Genomic DNA, 20,060 nt, shown 5'->3' with positions numbered 1-20,060 from the left:
ATGTTCACAGAATAAATACACCCAGTAAGGTGTAGTATCAGCTGAAGAGGTTTCCCAGAAAATCTAAAGTCCCCTGAGTTGTCAACCCACTTTTAAAATCATAACTTAGAACCACCACCTGATGATGTGACAGTGCAACAACCACTGTACCAGGATACAGCTCCAACTCCACACACTTTTAGAGCTGAAAGAAACTATTTCCAGAGAAACACCACAAATTCTCTGTCATCTGGTATACAGGGAAAAGAAAACTTTGCTAATTTAACATAGTAGAAAAAATAATGAATTATTACAGACAACTATTTCATATGTGAAAGTGGATCATAATTTGTGAAAGCTCAGAATATGATACAATGGGATGCATACATCATTCAAACTGTTTGAACATATTGTAATGAACACTTGATTGACAATATTCAGAAAGCACTACAGCATTCTGTGTGCTGAGGGGCCATCATTAGAAGTCTCAATTGTCATTACATTATAGATCTCTGTGTGTCAATTAATTCAGTGTTTATAACAAAATTCCAGATAATAAATGTTCTACATTTTCTTTAACAGTGGGGAAGCCTGCAATGGGAAATACAGAAATTGGGGCCATTCTTAAGAGAACTGTGAAGTGATACTTGTCTTTTATAACTTCCAAATTCCCATGTAATGATCCCTCACACTCCTCCCAGTCAGCTGGTGCTCTCAAAATACCACTAGGCTACATCCAGCCCTACAGATACGAGAGTAATACTAGATACTAAGTAATACTAGAGGACATCATAAGCACTTTGCTGATGCTTTTTAAATCAATAGTAATGGATTCAATTATAAATCATTCAATAAAAGAATACTGACCACGTGCCATGTGCCAGCATTGTGCTAGGTGCTACAATTAAAAAGGAGTATGTCCATTCTCATAAGCCTGCTCTCAGTTATAAGTCTAAAAAGACTAAGATGAACTAACTCAAAGATGATATCATAAAACTGACTAATATATTCCCATTCCCAAGATCATCTTCATTTTGATAAAATAGTCTGGAAGCTTTACCATCTGAGCCCCAAGAACAAGCTTCTGCTTGTAAGTTAGTAAATGAGAGAGAAATTAGGATGGGCAATCTCCTTAGCAATTCTTATGACTGTGTCTCTAAAGGCATCACAAAGCACAGAACAAAACTACATGGAGCAATGTCTCTCAGAGTTGGTGTTTGTGAGACCAGCAGTAGCACCAGCACTTGGTAACTCCTGCTAAATGAGAATCCTCAGGCCCTGATTCAGGCCTACTGAGTCAGAATTCCAAAAGTGGGGCCCAGTGAGCTGTATTCTAACAAGGCTTCCAGGTAATTCTGAAACTAACATTTGTAAGCCAGTGCCTTAATGGAACGGGCAGAATGCACATGTCTGACTTCAACACAAAGGAACCAAATGAGGAATTAGCCCTGGTGCTGATGGAGATCACCTGCTGAAAGGAATGGCAGCTGACAGAATGGTAGCAAAATAGTTCCCAATAGCACACAGCTGGAAATTGCCAGGATGTTAGTAACTGTTGAAAATTCATTTCATGCTTTTTGACTCTGACCAGCCCCATGAGACAATGGTGTGAAAACTGAGAAAGAGGCACAGAAAGTTTAAAAACTTTCAACCTACAGATAAGCTGAAGGCTGGAAAGATTTCTGACAATTCTTGTTTCTCCTCCCCACCATCTTCAGAGCTTCCTTTCTGGTCCAGGAGATCACTCACAACACTTTGGGTCTTAGTAATGATACCAGAGTTACATCACCAGCAAGGCTCCTTTCACAACACTGGCCAGAGCATGTCTCTTTCTACTAACTAGTTACCTACTATATAGCCACATCTTGTGTTATTGACCCTCCTTGAAGGACAAAAGGAATGAAAGACATACCTGAAACAAACTTTCCAAATTCTTCAGAGGCACAGTACAAATACAATAAAAATGTAGCAGGGCCAGTGGTGTTGAAAGAGCAAAGCCTGGAGATTGCATAGCTGTAACGATTGATATCCACTCTCAGAGGCTAAAGACCACACCTGGCACAGGTGCCACAAAGGGCCTCTCTCTGAAGCCCTTCACAACAGAGTGGGACCATATGCACCTGTAACTGGCATCTGATTGAGTGCTGTAGTCCCAAGCCCACCCTGGGTTCAATCTCCAGTACTGTGGAGAAGAGAGGAATTCTCAAGCAGCCACTGCTCTATCAGGGAGATTTCTCACATAAATGACTTAAAAGTCATTTATTGTTGTTCTCCTTAATCTATCTTACCTTTCCCTCTTAAGAACATATATTCTAACTGTTCCTTACTTTCCAGAGATAGGGACACAGGCCTGATGAGAGTTTACAGCCAAAAATTGGCCAGAGATGCAGAGAAGAGAATAATAAGAAAACATATTTTGGGGTGTTCAGTGAGTAACCATACATCACAGACATTTCATTGAAATGGGCTTAGCATATAAGAGACCACTAGACTAGAGAAGCTTAGAAACTATGTGCTGTACATTCTGTTCTTAATTAAGGCTGATGCTAGAAACATCACTAGAGAGCCCACACATGAATCCTCTCTGTGTAGATTTAGAAGATGGGAAGAGAAAGGATACACATCTTTCCTATTTCTAGTACCTTTGTAAAGGGACTGTTTTAGAAGCCGCATGATGGCTATGGTGGTGGCTTCAGCAGTATGGGGTCCCTCTACAACACCTCTACTCCTGTATGAATTTACACTGGAATTTGAAGTGTTCACAGAGGCCTGCTTATTAGCTTGGTGGTTCTGCATTTTTTACTATGAAAACTCCAAGTTAACCAGAGGATGCAAAGTGGTAAGTATTGGGGGACACAAATACCTTCTAGTTAACCATAGACTCTAAGAAAAGGAGGGACTAGCTGCCTACTTGTGGCGCACCCAAATGCAAAAAAAAAAAAATCTAGGTAGAATGCAGTCATTACAAAAATGTCAAAAAAGGGGACATGCTAAAAGATTTTCCTCCTAGCTACCTTTCTCTGTATCATAGTCCCACCACAGACAATGGAGGACTTAGGAAAGAAAAATTATTTTCTAACACTAGCCCTTTGCAAAAGACCTTGATCATATCCAAGGGAAAGGCAAATAACCTCCCTTTTCTGAAAATTCTAGGAAAAACCCACTCATACAATGAATTATTCACAAAGGCTGAACCTAAAAATGAAAGCAGGAAAAATATAGAAAGATGAAATGATGGGTGGAAAGCTGGGCCAGAAGAGAAAGTGAAGACCAGGCATCTTTTCCTTGAATAAAAGAGTATTAATTACATTGCATTTAGGTTCTCTCTTTTATGTCTTTGTGGTCAATGATAAACAAATCAGATCAGCAGTATGGCTCTGCAGGACTCAAATGCATGGTGAGAGATGGTGTTCTGTGAGCGCAGCATCCCTGGCAGCCCTGAGCAGGAGACCAGGGAGGTCACCAGTCTGCTCATCCAACACACAGAGTCAGGGTTTTCAAGAGTTTTGATAGCTTAGAAAATCTTGATTCATTTTTGTTTTAAGGGTATAGAATCTGAAAGAAACCAGATGTTGCTATAAAGATGGAGAAGAGCAGCAGGGGCGGGCACCTACATACTGTACAGCAAGAGCTAAAAAGAAGTAAGCACTTTTAGAAGGAGTTAATAATTCCAGTCTGGATTTTTCAGGAGGAAGAAAGGCCTGTACTCATTATTTTCCTCCTCCTCCTCCTTTAATTCATAGTGTGTACCTATCTCAGGGAAGGCAACTGCAGAGAAGTGGGGGCAATAACAACATGCAAACCAACAGACGAAACTACCACATCCAAGATATTTTTGTCTCCATCCTCAAGTCATTTCATTCTTGTCAAACTCCTTCACTTCAACACACTTTCTAGCTCTGTATCCCAATTACAAATGATCTGCACAACCAGTCTTGGCCTGGATTCTAGAAGAACAGTTACCCTCACCTCATATCAAGGGCAAAACCAACAGGCAACTCAGAGATCATCCTAAGAACCTCATAAAACAAAGATTTTTATCCTGTATCCCTGGTGCCAACTCCAACCATGGCATTGATGCACAGGTCCATGGAAGATGTGAGGGTTCTGCATCCTCTAATCATAGGATATAATTATGGATATCATCCTTGTTATTTCCCATTCTCTTCCCAATCAAGGCTCCCTGACTCATAGTCCATTTGAGTTACATGGAGGCTGAATTCCTTACTATGACCACAGTTTACTATCTTGCAAGGCACTGTATACTTACAGGCAACCACAGTAGGAGAAAGGCATATGCCAAAATGGGTGATTTGAGAACTAATACTTTGGGTAATCCTCACAAAATCCTCCAAATAAATCAACAATTCACTGAACAATTTACAAGAGGAAATTTGCGATTTATAAAGCATATAGTTTCTGACCCATAGTTGAGTGCTTTGAGGCTACACTGAAATTCTCCACAAGAAATCATGCATGCACAGCTTCATCATCTCAAAGACTACAAACATATTTGATCTTTCTACTATGAACTATGTTCATTTCCACATAAAACATGTGCTTCCCTGCTGAGATGACCAAATGGGTGAAAGAAAAATAATCTCCTACCACCCATCTCTAATGCAGAGTATCCAAGTCAGAGACATCATTTCTCTCCTTTACCCCTGACCTGGAAAAGTACAGATGAGGGTGGGCTATCTCACAAACCATGTGAGAAATCCATGTGCCTAACTGTCCTGAGCAAAGACAGAGTGGCAGGGTGCAGCACAGTGACCATTGGCTTTCCAAGATAACCAAGGCCTGGGAAGAAGAACCCCTTTGTTTGATCTATTAGATGAGCAAGCAAGCAAGAAAGGGGTGCCATAGAATGTAATATCACGTTTTAAATCAGATTAGCATTTGCAAAAGGGCTATGGTATCCTCTGCAGAAGAGAGTGTCATGAGGAAATAAAATTATCTCCCTATGCAGATGTAGCTTCCAAGAAAAATGAAATGCATTCGGAGTGGGCTGTTGCCTTTCTACCATCTTTCATGTCAAATCTAGGTTATTGTAGGGGTGTTTTTTTCTTCAAATAAGAACTAGACAATACCTATTAAGAACAAGGAAAGTCCTCCCAAATCAGAGGGTCCTATAAGCACAAGTTAAATCACCCTTTACTTAGCTCATCCTTTAAGACCAATAACATTAAAGCACACATGACACAAAGAACACCTGATTGCTCTAGTTCCTCAGTGACTTTCTGCAACCAAAAACAGTGTAAGATGTCATAGGGCACAAGCAATCAAAATCCTTGAGCATGATGAATGTAAGTTTGTCAGTACCAAAGCAGGTCTTAACATGTTTTCTGAACAGTTTTCCTGTTGTGAAAATCTGGTCCCTTCAAAGAACAAAATACTTTTCAAACTGGTCACCACCACTAGGCACAATTACATATATGCTCGCTAATCACCTGGAGATCTGATTTAGCAGGTGTGATGTGGGACCAGGATTCTGAATTTCCAACAAACTTTCAAGGGATAGGCATGGAACTCCTTGCTTTCAATGAAACGCAAGACTTCACCTTCAACTGTCCCACCTGTCAGGTGTGTTTAAATTTCCGAAGGATTCCACTAATAACAACAGACAATGCTTAATGAGTCATTAGGTAATGTTCTAAGCACCTGACACATATTAACTCATTCAATTCTCCCAGAAACTCAATTATTATCACCTTGATTTTACAGGTAAGGAAACTGAGCCATAGAGTAATGAAGAAACTTTTCAAGGTCATGGTGCTTGTGAAGGAGCTAGGATTTGAATCCAGACAGCCTAATTAGAGAGTTTTAACAATAGTGGCTGCTCAGACTGACTCAATAAGATAAAGCAGATATTTGAGAGAGTTGGATGTTAAGAACAGAAGGGAGGTGAAACCAGGACCCTAGATGAGGTTTGGGAGGAAATGCAGAGCCCACTGAGGTGCACTGCTTCGGCATGGTCACCACCAGAGGGAATACATTAGTCAATTACACTGTAGAGCCAAGAGGGGGTTAAATTTCAACTGGGTCCCACTAAACAGATGTTTTCTGAGCACAGTTACAACAGCCTACAGGCTGTAGAACCCCTGTAAAATGTCTAGGTATGGGGATAGCAAAGACCCCTGGGACAGAGCTCATGTCCAAGGCATTGAGCTTGCTGCTACAATCGACTCCCTCCAGTGTCTGTCCTTTGACTCTGGTCCATTTGGGACAAAGGCAAGGACAGGGAAGGAGTAGGACAGAGCAGCACCTCGCACTCACAGCGCCCGGTGGAAAGACAGTGTCTTTGCAGCAAAAAAGAAAACGGAGAAGAGCCAAACGCATGGCGTGGGAAACGTGCTTCGAGTCCCAGGCCCTGAGCTTGGGCCCAGCCGGAAGTAGCCATTGTGCTGAGCCCAGGTGACTGGGGGAGCCCAGGACCAGCGGGAGTTTCGGTGGCGCTGTCCGAGGTGTCAGCGATGGCTTTTGGTACACTTTGCCACCCGCGGGGCAACGAGGCCGCTTTGTCTACTGCAGGGAAACAGGGTGCGCCTTCCTGGGGGGAGGGGGGCCTAAAAGGGGCGCAGCAAAGCGGCACCCGGTGGGTGGGAAATCTCAGAGAACTGCAGAAGGCGCGAGGGAGGGGACCCTCGCTGGGAGAGTATTGCTCTGAGGAGTTATTTGCAGCCGCAGCACGCAACACAATGAGATCTGACGGCTTTGTGCATCTCGCTGACAGGCGTGACTGCAAGAATCAGACCCCTCCCCCGCCCAAAGCCCCCACCTAGATATGTTCAACTCAGGCACTGTATGGACCGGGATCACTCTGTGGTAGTAGGAGGGAGAGGGGAGAACAGGGAGGAGGTGGAAGGGAGAAGCCTGGCCAGGGGTGGTTGTGGGAGGATGTGAACAGCAGCAGCAGGAAGCATATCTGCTTAGAGATGCTCCTTCGTTTCTAATGAGGGGTGCTGCCTAGAAGCCCCACGCGCCAGCCAATCATGAAGCTGCTGAAGCAGGGAACTGGGAAGGAAAAAGGGAAGACCAGAGACCAAGGTGGGGGTAGCAGGGAAATGCCCAGGCCCTGGGGGAAACAAGCTGCCTGCAGACTGATACCAAAGATGCCCCACAGCTTCAGCTGTCTCACTGCTGTACACCTGGAAGGTGGGGGTGGGGAGGAAGGAGTACAAGAGAAGGGGAGGAGCCTCCTTTGCAGGTGCATCCTTCCCCAGAAATGTACCTCCACAAGAACCAAAGTCCCTGCTTCTAAACCCACCCCCACATTTAACCCCACATCACTGGCTTGCTTCTTATAATCCTCTTGAACACCTCACCACCCTCAACTCCTAATGGCCTTGCCATGCATCCAAATTCTTAGTGCAGAGCAGGAAGTAAGATGCCTCACCAGCAGCCTACATTTGGTGCACTTGGTAAAACCTGCAAAGAAGCTCCTTTCTTGGCCTTTCACCCTGGCTCCACCACCACCAGAGATGCCCCATCAGCTCTTTGTGAAGACCAATCCCCCAGAGCTGCAGACAGATTGCTGACACACCTCTAGCCCTGGACTGATAAATTCAGGCCCAGCAGGTCTGTCTAGTTCTGGGTACTGGGAGAGCAACCAACTGAGCCACACATTAAAAGCTAGCACACCAAACCAGGACCAAAGAAAGGATAAGCACACCTTCTTGGTGAGAACTCCAACTTTGAGCTAATTTGGACTGTGATGACAGAGCTCACCTCCACTGAAAGCCACTTCACTTTTGGTGGAACTTAAACTTAGTCTCCAGAGTTAGCTGGGTCCCCAGCCAAAAGCCTGTTTTATGTATTCATTTGTCTATTTGTATGCATGGGTTTGGCTCTTGGAGTGTCTGAGCTGATAAATCCCCTCCTGGAGCCTCAACTTCCCTATTGGCAGACAGTGCAGGTGTCTCCCCAGCTGGTAGGCTAGGGGCAAAGGAACTAGCTTGAAGAGAGGAAAAGGGGGGAACTGGTTGTGAAAGAAAGCCCTGAGATTAGAGGTAACCCAAACCATGTAGAGTGCAGCTTGAGAAAGGACTGGGGGTTTGAGGGTGGCTGGGAATCAAAGCACAGCCCAGAATGGGGCAGGTACCACAATACCAGACACCCAGGGGTGCTAGAGAGTTCCACATGGAAAATAAATCAAAAACCAAAAGTCTTACCTTTGAAAAACACTAGTGCCCAAACAGGTCTCCAGAACACCATGCTTGCCCCTTAGATGCAAGGGAATGAGGTAGGGTGCACTTCAGCAAAGGGGCAAATTGGCACCAGGGGTGGGGGGGTAAATTCCATGCTAGGTGTCCCCCTTCGCCCGATGGAATGCAAGCGGGGAGAGGGGAGTCATAGTGGGCAAGAAAGGATATGGCCAATCGATGAGCTTCTTGGCATATTTCCTGACAATGTTATCTTCTCCGAAGATGAACAGGGATCTGTTGACGGTGAAACAGTTCTGCCGGACGGGAATGGGGTTGTACAAAGCCATAGTCCGCGCCCTCTGCGCTTTCGACTGCTTGTAGGCAGCTGCCGGCCCAGAGGCGGGTACAGGGGTTCCTTGTCGGTTCCTGCTCTGGTCCGAGTCTCCATCGCCTGACCCCGGCCTGCCGACGACCACTGCCTCCCCGAAGCGAGCCATCCTGAAGTTTAAACAGACAGAAGACACACAAAGGTGATCGCCGAACACCCGCACACAGCAACAAGCAGAAAAGACACAGGGAGACTCAGAGCCGCATCCACACAGGCGCAGGGACCACCGCCTCTGGGGACCCCGCGAGCTCTTCCGGAGACAGTAGCTGCAACCGGCTGCTCTGAACTGTTGAATCTAAACGCAACCTCTGCGAAGCTCCATTCCTCAGGAAAGAAAAAGAGGGGGGTAGGGTTTAGGGCTCTCAGTTTCTGGAGGCAATATTTTTCCCCAAAATGCCAGCGTGGGGTGGTGTTTAGGGACCGGAGAGGGGTGGAGCAGGTAGCTCCTCAAACATAGCTCCTCTTCTGGCCCAGGCACCACCTGGCTCAGGGAAAGGCAACTGATCCCGCTAGGTAACAGTTTGATGATTTATTGGCTGGGGTGAGGGGTAGAGAGGAAGAGAAAAATCAAAACAAAAGAACTTTGAAGAAAAACCGAGAAGAAAAAGACGAGGGCCAGTTACGGTGACATGCTTTAGGACGCCAGCCCCTGCAAGTCCATCTAAGAGATTCCACAGCCAAGACTTGAGTCTTTAAATCTGCCAGCAGAGACGCATCCAAAGGTTGGAGAGAGGGGGAAGGAGGGGGGGAAGCGGTATTGAGGTTCCTGCGTAAAATATAACGCCCAAAATATCGAGATAAGAAGTCGATCCTGCCGGAGAGGGGTAAATGACTTCACAGCTCCTGCGTTTGGGGTAGAAGTTAGCAGCATCCAGAGAGCAGCGAAGCCGGAGTGCCAGCATCCACCCAGTGCGCTCGCCGCCGCCGCCGCCACCTCCCCGGATCAGCATGCAACAGCGATCCGCGGCTGCGCCGGGGAGAGGGCGGGAGCGCGAGCAAGCGGGCGGGCGGCGAGCACTCAGGCAGCCAGAGAGGAACAGGTTGCAGTCAACCTAGTGCTGTCGGGGCATGGGAGTTATCCAAAGACAGAACTTCCTTGCTAATGACCCGCTCTTCCGCCTCCCCACCCGCCTGGCTACACGCAGTGTAGGGGATGCGAAAGGCACGGGGAAAGGCGAGCTGGGCAAGGTGAGCAAAGCGCAGCTGCGCAGCGAGGCGGTCCCAAGCCGAGAGGGATGCAGGGGACGGGGCGGGATGCGGGGATGCTCCAAGAGTCCAGAGCTCTGAGGCTGCTTTGGCTTATGGATTCATTTGACCACAGGGTAATGGACCACCTCAGCAAGGCTCCAAAGAAGAATCACCTTTCCCCCAAGTACTGCCCAGGAGAGGCAGGTTGCAGCTGGTGGTGCTGAGGTCTCTCCACAAAAGAGCTAGGGATCTGGAGATCTGGCATGGGAAGTACATGCACGCACCTGGGTCCTTGCTGAGAAGGGTACAAATGCTGTGCCTGGATCAAGGCCGTGGACCCTGTCCAGCCCGCTGCTGTGCTAGCTGAGAGTTCTGGACCCTGTGCATCCCTCACCAGGACCTACTGCTCTGGACCTCCCGGGCTCCACAAACACTACCGGGGGTTCCCAGGGTGAAGACAGCACCTTCTCTCCAAACCGGTACTTAACACGCTGTAGGCAAGATGAGGAGCTTTTGCCTCTGGAGGCTCTGATGGGAGGGGAGCCTCTGTCCTGCCAATTTTGAGGAAACTTCTAGAGAGGCCTCTTAGATTGGACTCTCAATGGAGCTCTCTGCCCCACCTCCTGGCAAGTGTTCCAAATATTCCAGGCCCCAGGTCTGGGCAAAATGACCCTGGAAAACCTAATGCAGAGATTCATCCCTCCCTCTGCTTTTTACTCTCAAATAAGGTCCACTGACTTTCCCCCCAGAAAGTAAAAACAGAATGAGTGTCTGAGCTGCAGAGGTAGGAAAGGCAAACTAAAAACCCCAGAGGAAAAAAAGGACCTTGTTTGGCAACCAAGTCCTTCTCCACAGGTGACTCGGTGGTTTGAACTGGGGACAGTGGTCAACTGTCTTCCTATTGTCCATATTAGCTGGGTCGTACTTTCTTCTGAGTATTCCTGCCTTACCTTCAGCATAGTGGTATCCAAGTCCTCCCCTGTGAGCAATGGAAGGGAAGAGGGAAAGGAGTAGCCAAGGACAGAAATAAAGGCTGGGCAAAGCCTGGAGGTTGAAAATGATGGGTGTAGTGCCACAGATGAGAAAGGCAGTATCTGTGTATGAGACTAATTGGTGATAAGCCAGGTGAAGTGTCCTCTGAGAGGCACATGTGTTTCTACTTGTATGTGTCTGTACGGGCAAGGCTATGTGAGCACTGGCACCTGTCTATTGTATGAGAACCTGAGTGTGAGTGTACATGCATGTGTGCATGTGAAAAATAATGCTCTCAGTACGGGAAACCCAAAGAAATGTTTTCAACATAGCTACTTCCTGCAGGGGCCATTACTTTCAGGGGCAGCATGCTGACCTTTGGATTCGGGGGCGCCCATTCTAACCAAATTACTGTTGGAAGTGTGTCAGCTCTAATTGTTATTACAGTCTCACTTTGCTCATATTCTGTGTCCTTTCTTTTAGATTAACTTGAGGATCCTCTTCTGTCTTAGTACCTAGTCAGAAGTGAAGGGGGCTAGGAATGACCATGATGTCACACCAAGGAGTCACTTAGATCCAGTCACAAGTGGCTGTCTCAGTAGCTCATAAACTTCACAGGATTAGAAAGGACTTTCAGAAATGATTGACTCCCTGCTCTCCAGGAGATACACAATCCATAACAAAAAATTCATTCAAAGCATTCATTTGACATTATTTTTGCATTCCTTCCCCATGACAAGGCACTGTCTTAGGCACTGATGATACAATAATGATCCATAGGCCATAGGGATGATGACAGAAAGGATGAATCTTCTTAGCTTAAATGAGATTGTGTAGGTAGCTTTACTGACTGGTCTCTTAGCTCTCACTTTAATGTGGAGACATCACCCCTTTGCTACTTTCCTGGGTATGCCTTGATACCTATTTGAATTCTCTAGAGACATAGAATACTGGACAAGATAATATAAAAGGAGGTGTGAGGACTCCGGGGGCTGAACCCTGCATTCCCAAGGGGCAAGCTTTACAAATGCGTGGACAGAGTTTACCAGAGAATAAAAACCGCTTGGTAGGAGAATTAAGAGGGATTCTTGAAGAAGCAACACAAGAGGACTAGGGCAAATATTATGGCATCAGTAGTTTGGGGAAGGGACCTGGCTTAAGGGTGGCAATGCTAGAAGGAAGGCACATTCCTCTCTCTTTCACCCCCTACCTGGCTATCACAGCTTTTGAAAGCTTTGAGGCCTATTAATTTCTATACTGTCTTCATACTCTCTATTTCCCCATTTTCCAATTTGTTAGGCAGATGCAATTTTAAAGATTAAACCACTGTATATGTGATTAATATGGTTGTTGATTTATATAAACCCTACAGCTGGCCACCACTTTGAACTTCTGAGGTCAGCCCAGCAGCACATGTGTTATGACCCCTATACACACAAAGCAGGAGCACGTCAGAAACATGATGCTATTGGTCCAGAGCTGATAAGTGGCAGAGTGTGGCCTTCCAGTGGATCTAATTTTCAGTTTCTATTGCCCATGCTGCATAATTCCACACTGTACATCATTCATAGAAGAAGCTCCACAATGATGCTTAGCCTATGGAAATGTTGTGCCTCCTATCCTAAAGTTGAATTCGATCAGTGCCCAAATACTCTGTGCACCGTGCTGGAAGGAACATAACTACTGCTGTCAAGAGATATCAGATCACTGTCTTAATGGTCCTTATAAGGGAACCTGTTAAGCATTTTTCTTCTAGTGCCTGCAGTTCTTTTGTTCTCTTCTAAAGACCCACAAATGGAACCACAGGAAATCAGCAACTAGTCCAAACTCTGGAAATCGGTTTAAAGACCATGGGAAAATCCCTTTCTCTGCCTGGGAGAGACAGAAGCCCTGTTTCCTTTTTGTTGGAGCACCATCTACTGGTCATTTGTGAGACATGATTGTGAACACTGGTAATAGCGATCCAGCCAGCACCCCAGGCACCACACTTCATACATAGCTCAGACATTCCTAACATTTGACCTCCGGTCACCAGTTCTACATCCTATTCCCTGTGGGGCTTTGTTGAGATCCAAGTCCTAAATTTTACAGTGTAAGCAGTTCACCTCATAGGACCTGAGAAATTCAGACCCACCACTGAACACAAGGTTACCAACACACACACACACACACACACACACACACATGCACGCACGCACGCACACACACACAGAGTAAGATGTGGCAGCCAAATGTTCTATATGCTGCTATCTTTATACATGTTATATATGAGCTTCAGACTAAGAATCCATCAGGAGCAAAGAAAATGAAAAATCTTCCCTAGATTATGGATCATGTACAAATTATTAAATTTCAAAACCTGTATCCTGTAGCTGCAATATTCCTATGAACTGTCCAAGAGTCAATCAACAATAACAGAGACCAGTGGGTAGCCCATTCATCATCTTCTGCGAAAGGAAGGAAACAAGGCTATCAATGGTATCCCCAGACCAGTAAGGCCATGGGAGCTTGTGTTAAAATGATCTGTATGAGTGGTAAGATTGGAGAATGTGTTCCCTCATTCATAAAGCTCTTTCCAGACCTGATAGGCCTTGGGCCATCTTCATGTGAGATCTTAGCTCATCATTGAGGAATCTGCAAATCTGGGCCTTGGCCAAAGGCATGTGCCCCTCCCACCAGTCCCTGCCCTGCCAATTACACTCAGATAGCTTATGCTTAAACTATCAAAGCCCCTTTTGTTCTATTTTCCCCCTATTGAGCTTTTCCAAGAAATAGACTCTTATGCAAAATAGTGCTCTAAGGAACATAATGCAGAGAGGATTTGGGAGTGGGTTCTTAAGACAAAAGTTGGCAGGAAACCATGTGCAAATGCATAGCAGAGCAGAAGAGCAGGGTGGTGATGCAGACATCTTGGGAGGCTGCTGGCATTCACAGCACCACACAGCCCTGACGGGAGAAAAATGTAACTTCACATTCTTATGTAATAATGTCCAGCCCCAGAACTAGCATCTATCAAACCTAAGCTTAAGAAATCCGACAGAACCTAGACCTATCAATGAATCAAACAGCTACAAATTTGCTAAAAGGAATTTTGACCCCATCCTTCAATGGCAACTCAACATCTTTTCAATAACAACAGTAATAATGGTATCTTTTCAGTTCTCTTTGGGGTTCTGAAACAGATTCTGTTTGATATCTGAGGCCCAGGGAGTCAGGGACGTTTTCAAGTGTCCAGACCTGGGAAAAAGCAGTCAGACTTCCTAACAAGTCCAGGATTCTTTGGGGTAGTAGCTACTATTAAGATGTTTTCCTTGTCTAAGATCAAATCATAGGCATGATCTTGGCCTTGCAGAGGTAAGGCATGACCTTAAGCATGAGAGTCTCCAAGTATCTATGAATGCATATCCCCATTCTACACTGGGCTATTATTATGAAAGAGTGCTAGTTGATATGTGTAAATATGTAGGAGCAGTACTTGTCACACAGTACATGCTGCATAAGTGGTTGTTGCACACATTTCAGCTATGGCACTGTGACCAGAGTAATATACAGCAAGCACTGTGTAACTGGTGGCTCTCTGTTTCAAAAGTCGCGGGATAACTTTGGTTTAGGGGTTGGAGGTGGATGGAAGAATTGAGACATGTAAATACCTATCACTGGTCAAAAAAGGGATAAAACCAGACACAGTAGCAGACACTTCTAATCTCAATGTTCAAGAAGGATTGCCAGTTTGAGGCCAGCCTGGACTACATAGTTAGACCTGTCTCAGAAAAACAAGGGCTAGGAATATAGCTCAGTGGTAGAATGCTTGCCCAGCATGTACAGGACCCTGAATTCAATACCCAGCACTAAAAGAGAAAAGGAAAGAAAAGAACATTAGAAGCCAGGGTCAGGAATCCAAAGGCTGTGGTACTTGAGAGAAGCGTGAGTTTTGTTTACTAATTCATGAATTAATAAACCCATTTGACAAATATTCATGAAACCGTTTTCACATGCCAGGCATTTTTCTAAGGCTTCTGGGGCTCAAAGATAAATTAGGCACAGTCACAGCCTCTAAGAGCATACAGTTTAAAGCAGAAACAGGGGAGACAGACTCCCGGTGGAAGGCTCTTCTGTAGAGGCAGAACTAGAAGGGAGCTCTGGGGAAGGACTAAGGCGATACCCTTCCAGGTGGAGACAATCGCTAAAGGGAAGAATCCATGAGATCCCCTTTAATGAGATGGCACTGCTGGCATGGAAGGACAGCCTGGAGCATGAATGGGATGCAGATTATATATAAGAGGGATGGGATTGATTAAGCAAATTGCATTTTGTTTTCATTTCCTGTGCCTGAAGTTACAGAGTGGTAGCATTACACCTTCAATCCTTTCTTTTCCATAAAGTGAGATCACTTTTTAGCTTGAAGAAAAAACTACTAAATATTAACCCTCATTGGGAAAGTCAGTGGGGAGGTTCAGCGACTCAGAAAACAAAAGCTCTCTTCCCCATCACTACCCACCTCACTTCCCTCCCTCATGGCCCACTTACAATGCCCTGCCAAGGCCAAGTACAGCAGGAGATTCAGCAGAGCTCCTGCCCCCCACTGATGAGGGTGAGCAGAGAGAGAACAACTGGAGGAGCAGCCCATCTACCCGCCCCCGTGGCCTCTTGTCTCAGGAAACACAACACTGCCCACGTTTTGCAGAGCTCTCTCAGCCTGGGTGGGCTCAGGCTGATTCATTCATTCATTAAGTATACAATGAGCACCTTCTGTGTGTCAGGCTTCTGGTCAGGTGCTAGAGCAAAGGAGGAAGTGCCTAGGAAGAGACGGAATGGGGAAGATGCTAGAACTGTATCCCTTGTCTTGCTCCCTACATGACTCTCTTGAGGACTGTGCTCCAAAAGCAGAGAAAGCAGCTCCCAGCTGAAGCAGAGCCTGGAGGAACCCGGAAGGCCCAGAGAAGAGAATCAGATTCCACCACTCACCAATCTTGCCTCTCCCAGCACCCTCTGGGTGGGAATCATCAGCAGAGTAAGCCACCACCTGTCCATCACCACGCCCTCTTTCTCCCACTCCTACTCTGAGCAGCTGGTCACACCCACTCAGTATAAAATAATCAGAGTGAATAAGGCATTCCCATATGATATGGACTCAAGGCCAGTTTTGAAATATACACCTGGGAAGGACATTTGCTGGCTCTGCCTCTTCTAATCTCCAGAAACTGCACTAAGACTCTCCAGTGACCTAAGGTGGTCCATGTTCCAGCCTCTTCACCACTCTGCAGCATTTGGCACAATGGGCCTCCCTTTCTGCTCAGATATGCACCCCCATCTTCACATCCCAGTGGACAAATCTCCCAGCTTCCCACTACTCCCATCTTTCTCTTCCTGTTGCTCTCACCTTACTGTGTGGGGCACCCCATGGGTCTTGAACCTCTTTATGTTTCCTCTCTGATGTCATTCCCTTTGAGGCCATATCTGTACCTTGTGTTTCCATGTCTGCTCCCCAGAACTCATCTTCCACCTCATCCCCAGTGAAGTACTAGGGATCTTCTTAGCACCTCAAGTTCAATATGTTTAAGTGAATTTCTGGTAATTCCTTCACAACAAGCTCACCCTTCGAAAATTCCAGTTTTGATCTCTGTAATGCCATTGTCCCTGTCAATCATTTAACTCAGGTGGTTCCCTCTGGAGCCAAACTCCTTAGCTGCCAATTCAGGAAAATCTGGACAAGGTGAATCCTTTGGGTCTTCCCCCACGCCATCTCTTCATGTCCCGCTGCATTAACAATTATAACCAACGTTGCATCCACTTTGCCTCAAATCTCTTACTTACAGCACTTGTTTGAGATTGATCTAGGAACATCCCTCTTCTTTTTCACTTCTCCAGCTCCTGGGCACCCTTCAAGACATCGTTCGGTTCATTTCTGCCTCCAGCTTTCACTATGTCCAGAGTCTCTCCAACTCCATGCCCTCTATCTCCTGCACACACCCAGAATGTCTGTTCCCTATAGAAGTGCCTTGTTGACTCTGCTTTCACGCCTATAACTTTTTCTCACCATTATATTCCTACTTAATTTCTCAGTTAGAAATGCATTATTTTCCCCTTCATCTTAAGTACATGCATTTCATCATCCTCATAGCAAGCCTTTATAAAGTACCTAGTCAAGTGAATGAATGGACCTCCTGGGACTCCTTTTGGTTTAAAGAAAAAGATTGGTGTCTAGTTATTTAGCATCACTCAGTATCTGGCCCCTGTCTGAGAAGCCATCCTTCTCTTCACACATTCTGCTCTGTGGCCAGATGTTTCCAGCTGTCCCGACTTGTGGAGTAGTCACCTCCTTTATAACAAGAAGGGGTGCATTCCTCTCTTGAAGGAAGGCAAGTGACTTCAACTCACAGGGAATTTTCCAGCACCTTAACAACCCTATCCTTTTCTTATCAATCATTAAGTTAGACAATCCAAAGAAGACTACCTTCTGCTTTTAAAAACAGGCTTGAAATAAGATTTGGGAATCAGTTATTAAAAGAAGACATTGAGATTACCACATGAAGAACATTTTCAGAAAATGAAACACAGAATAAAATTCATCTTCAAAAATGTGATTCTTAATTGGTTATGTCTTTTCACACTACCGAAAAAAAGCAAACATCATCATCATATCTCTTTCCCTAATAAAGAAGAATTGCATGAGAGAAAGACATACACATGCATGCACACTCCAGATGCAAAAAAAAAAACACCCTAGATTCAGCTCTGATTCTGATCTGCCAGTCAAGCACAAAGACATGCCAAGTAGTTCTCTTATGCTGTTGGGAGCTTTCAGACAGGCTTAATTCAGTGCTTGCAAATGTAAAGAATTACAAGCTCTGTTAATATTTTTCAAAATATTCCCAGTATTTCTTTTAAAATATGAAAGGTGAATCCAGGCCTGTAATCCCAGCTACTCTTGAGACTGAAGCAGAAAAACCATAGGTTTAAGACCTGCTGGGCTACAGGTTTAAGGCCTGCCTGGGAAACAGATACCCTGACTCAAAATAAAAAGTAAAAAAGAGATGTTCAATGGCAAAACACTTGCCTAGATTGCATAAGAGAACCCTAGGTTCAATCCTTAGTACTGCAAAAATAATAATCACTAGGGAGCTGTGGAAAAATAATTCCCAATAAAAAGAGAATTTTTGAAATAGTCCATTTCAAGACCTTTAGCAGTCCAATTCCCGGAACATACAAAGACACACTCACAACACAGCACTCTCGCTTAGAGACCTGTTTTCATTTTTGCTGTTGTTTTTACACGACTACTCTGTTCTCAGTCATATTGTTCTAAACAGTTCTGTCAGATATAACTGAGAATTAATATAATACTCCAAAACTGCCAGGTATGCTATTTTCCTTTTGGGTCAATAATCTCTATTCCCCAGTAAATCACAACTTCTAATGGTGAATTTCTGGGCTATTTAAAAAAAAAAAAAAGAAAGAAAGAAAGAAAAAGAAAAATGGCTATGCATCAGAGAAGTAAAATATAGTATATTATATACATGTACAAAAATATCATAATGAAAGCTAGCTGTTACGAAACAAACATGTAATCCCTGAATTTAGGAGGCTGAGGCAGGAAGATCATAAATTCAAGGCCAACTGGGGCTACATATCAAGTTTTAGGCCAGGCTGGCCAAACAGTAAGGCTATTTCAAAAAAACAAACCAGGGCCAGGCAAGACTGCTCAGTAGGTAAAGGCATGTGACACCAAGCCTGGTGACCTGAGTTTGATTCCTGAGACCCACATTGTGGAAGGAGAGAACTGACTTCTGCAAGTTGTCCTCCGACCATCACACATGCAGTATAGCACACACACACACACACACACACACACACACACACACACACGGCGGGGGGGGGATAAAATGTAATTAATAAAAAACAGAAACAAAATGACACAATGAAACACATTATCTTACATAATTAAAATACACTAGTATACATACAATTTTATGGATAATTAGAACGTATGGGCAGTGAGGCTTGTAAAATTAATTGTAATAAATATTAAATGCTACTATGTGAAAGGCACTGTGTTAAGCACCTTACCCTCCTTATTTCTCAGAATAGTCCCATAGGATAGGTACAATTATAATCTCCATTTTAAGATAAGAAAAACAGGACGAAAAGAGATCAAATAATTTCCTTAAGGTCATCATAGGTGGTAAGTCACCCCACATTTACCTGACTCTAAAACCCATTATCTCAACCTCTGTAAGGCCTTTTGCTGATGTTATCAACAGAGATTAAAACTAGTTACTGTATTTCATGATGATCCTACAATTCCAGGGGGAGAAAATATATCCAGAGTCTCTAGATGGTGCTGACAGTCCTCAGAACCCAGTCATTGCAGCAAAGACAATGCTAGATTTGCACCTCAGTCCTGGTTAGGTTTGCAAGTGCCCATGCAAAACGGCATCAGTAGAGCTAGCCATCTGAATCTCAGGACTACAGACAGACCAAATGCAGTCATTGATCTCCAAGCACACTGCATTCTGACACATTCTGAGTGTGCTTAGCTTGACCTGCTGCTACAGTTTCATGGTGCAATGTCCCTTAGCAACATGCAGCATGCCAACCTAAGTCCCAGTTTAATTCTTTAAAAAAAACCTGTCAAAACCCAAAACACAAGCTGCTGCCCCCACTGACTCTTGACAAGCATAGTTTTGCACATATTGACTTGTTAATGAATGGCCAAATTTATATGAAATGCACTGATCTCTAAACTTTTTGTAGGTGAGTCTCATTATCCATCTGGATAAAGCTATCAGCCAAACTATTAGAGGAATTCATGAGGGAAAGAAGTCAGGGAGAGGAAAAGGACAGCTGTTGAGCAGCAGAAAATAAGGGTCTGCTGAATGGTGGACCCCAGTGTGATCCAGAGCTGTGTCCAGTGAATCCAAAGTTTGCACTAAAACTACCTTTGAGGAATATCGATCCTGAGCATTACGAATGACTTCAACTTTCTCATGAATACTTCTGCTGCCAACACATGCCATGAAAGGATTCGGCAAATTTAAATCCTCGTGCCTCTCAACTTGTTTTCCTGCCTGCACTCCAGCAGGTAAAACACCCACAGACTCACAGTGCTCCGGGCTGTAGAATTCATAGGAGTCTATAATGTTCAGGTTATTTTTAAACTTTCAGGCCACTCTCCTTCCCCACAAACAGCAGGCCTGCCATTTAGAACAGTGTTTAACCCACACCCCACCTGCTTTGAAACTTTAGCTTTTTGTGTTAAAAGAAACAATCCTTCAAACATACATACACACACACACACACACACACACACACACACACACACACACACTAGAGACAGAATATGTGGGGGGTGAGAAATATATATCACAGACAGAGGCGTATACAGAGTG

At 44.8% G+C, this 20,060-nt stretch overlaps 1 protein-coding gene across 1 annotated transcript in view; it reads right to left on the bottom strand.

Moving 5' to 3' along the window:
* Positions 1–20,060, bottom strand: part of Cacna1e (calcium voltage-gated channel subunit alpha1 E) — a 409,810-nt gene that overhangs the window by 330,424 nt on the left and 59,326 nt on the right. The window contains exon 2 of the mRNA XM_008829746.3: positions 8,352–8,621. Coding sequence (XP_008827968.1) covers positions 8,352–8,621 — 270 coding nt within the window. The remainder of the gene's footprint in view (positions 1–8,351; positions 8,622–20,060) is intronic.

Source organism: Nannospalax galili, unplaced genomic scaffold (assembly GCF_000622305.1).
Source record: "Nannospalax galili isolate Female #2095 unplaced genomic scaffold, S.galili_v1.0 scaffold294, whole genome shotgun sequence".
Taxonomy (NCBI): Eukaryota; Metazoa; Chordata; class Mammalia; order Rodentia; family Spalacidae; genus Nannospalax; species Nannospalax galili.
Note: the sequence above shows the minus strand (reverse complement) of the source record. Positions and strands in the feature narration are given on the sequence as shown.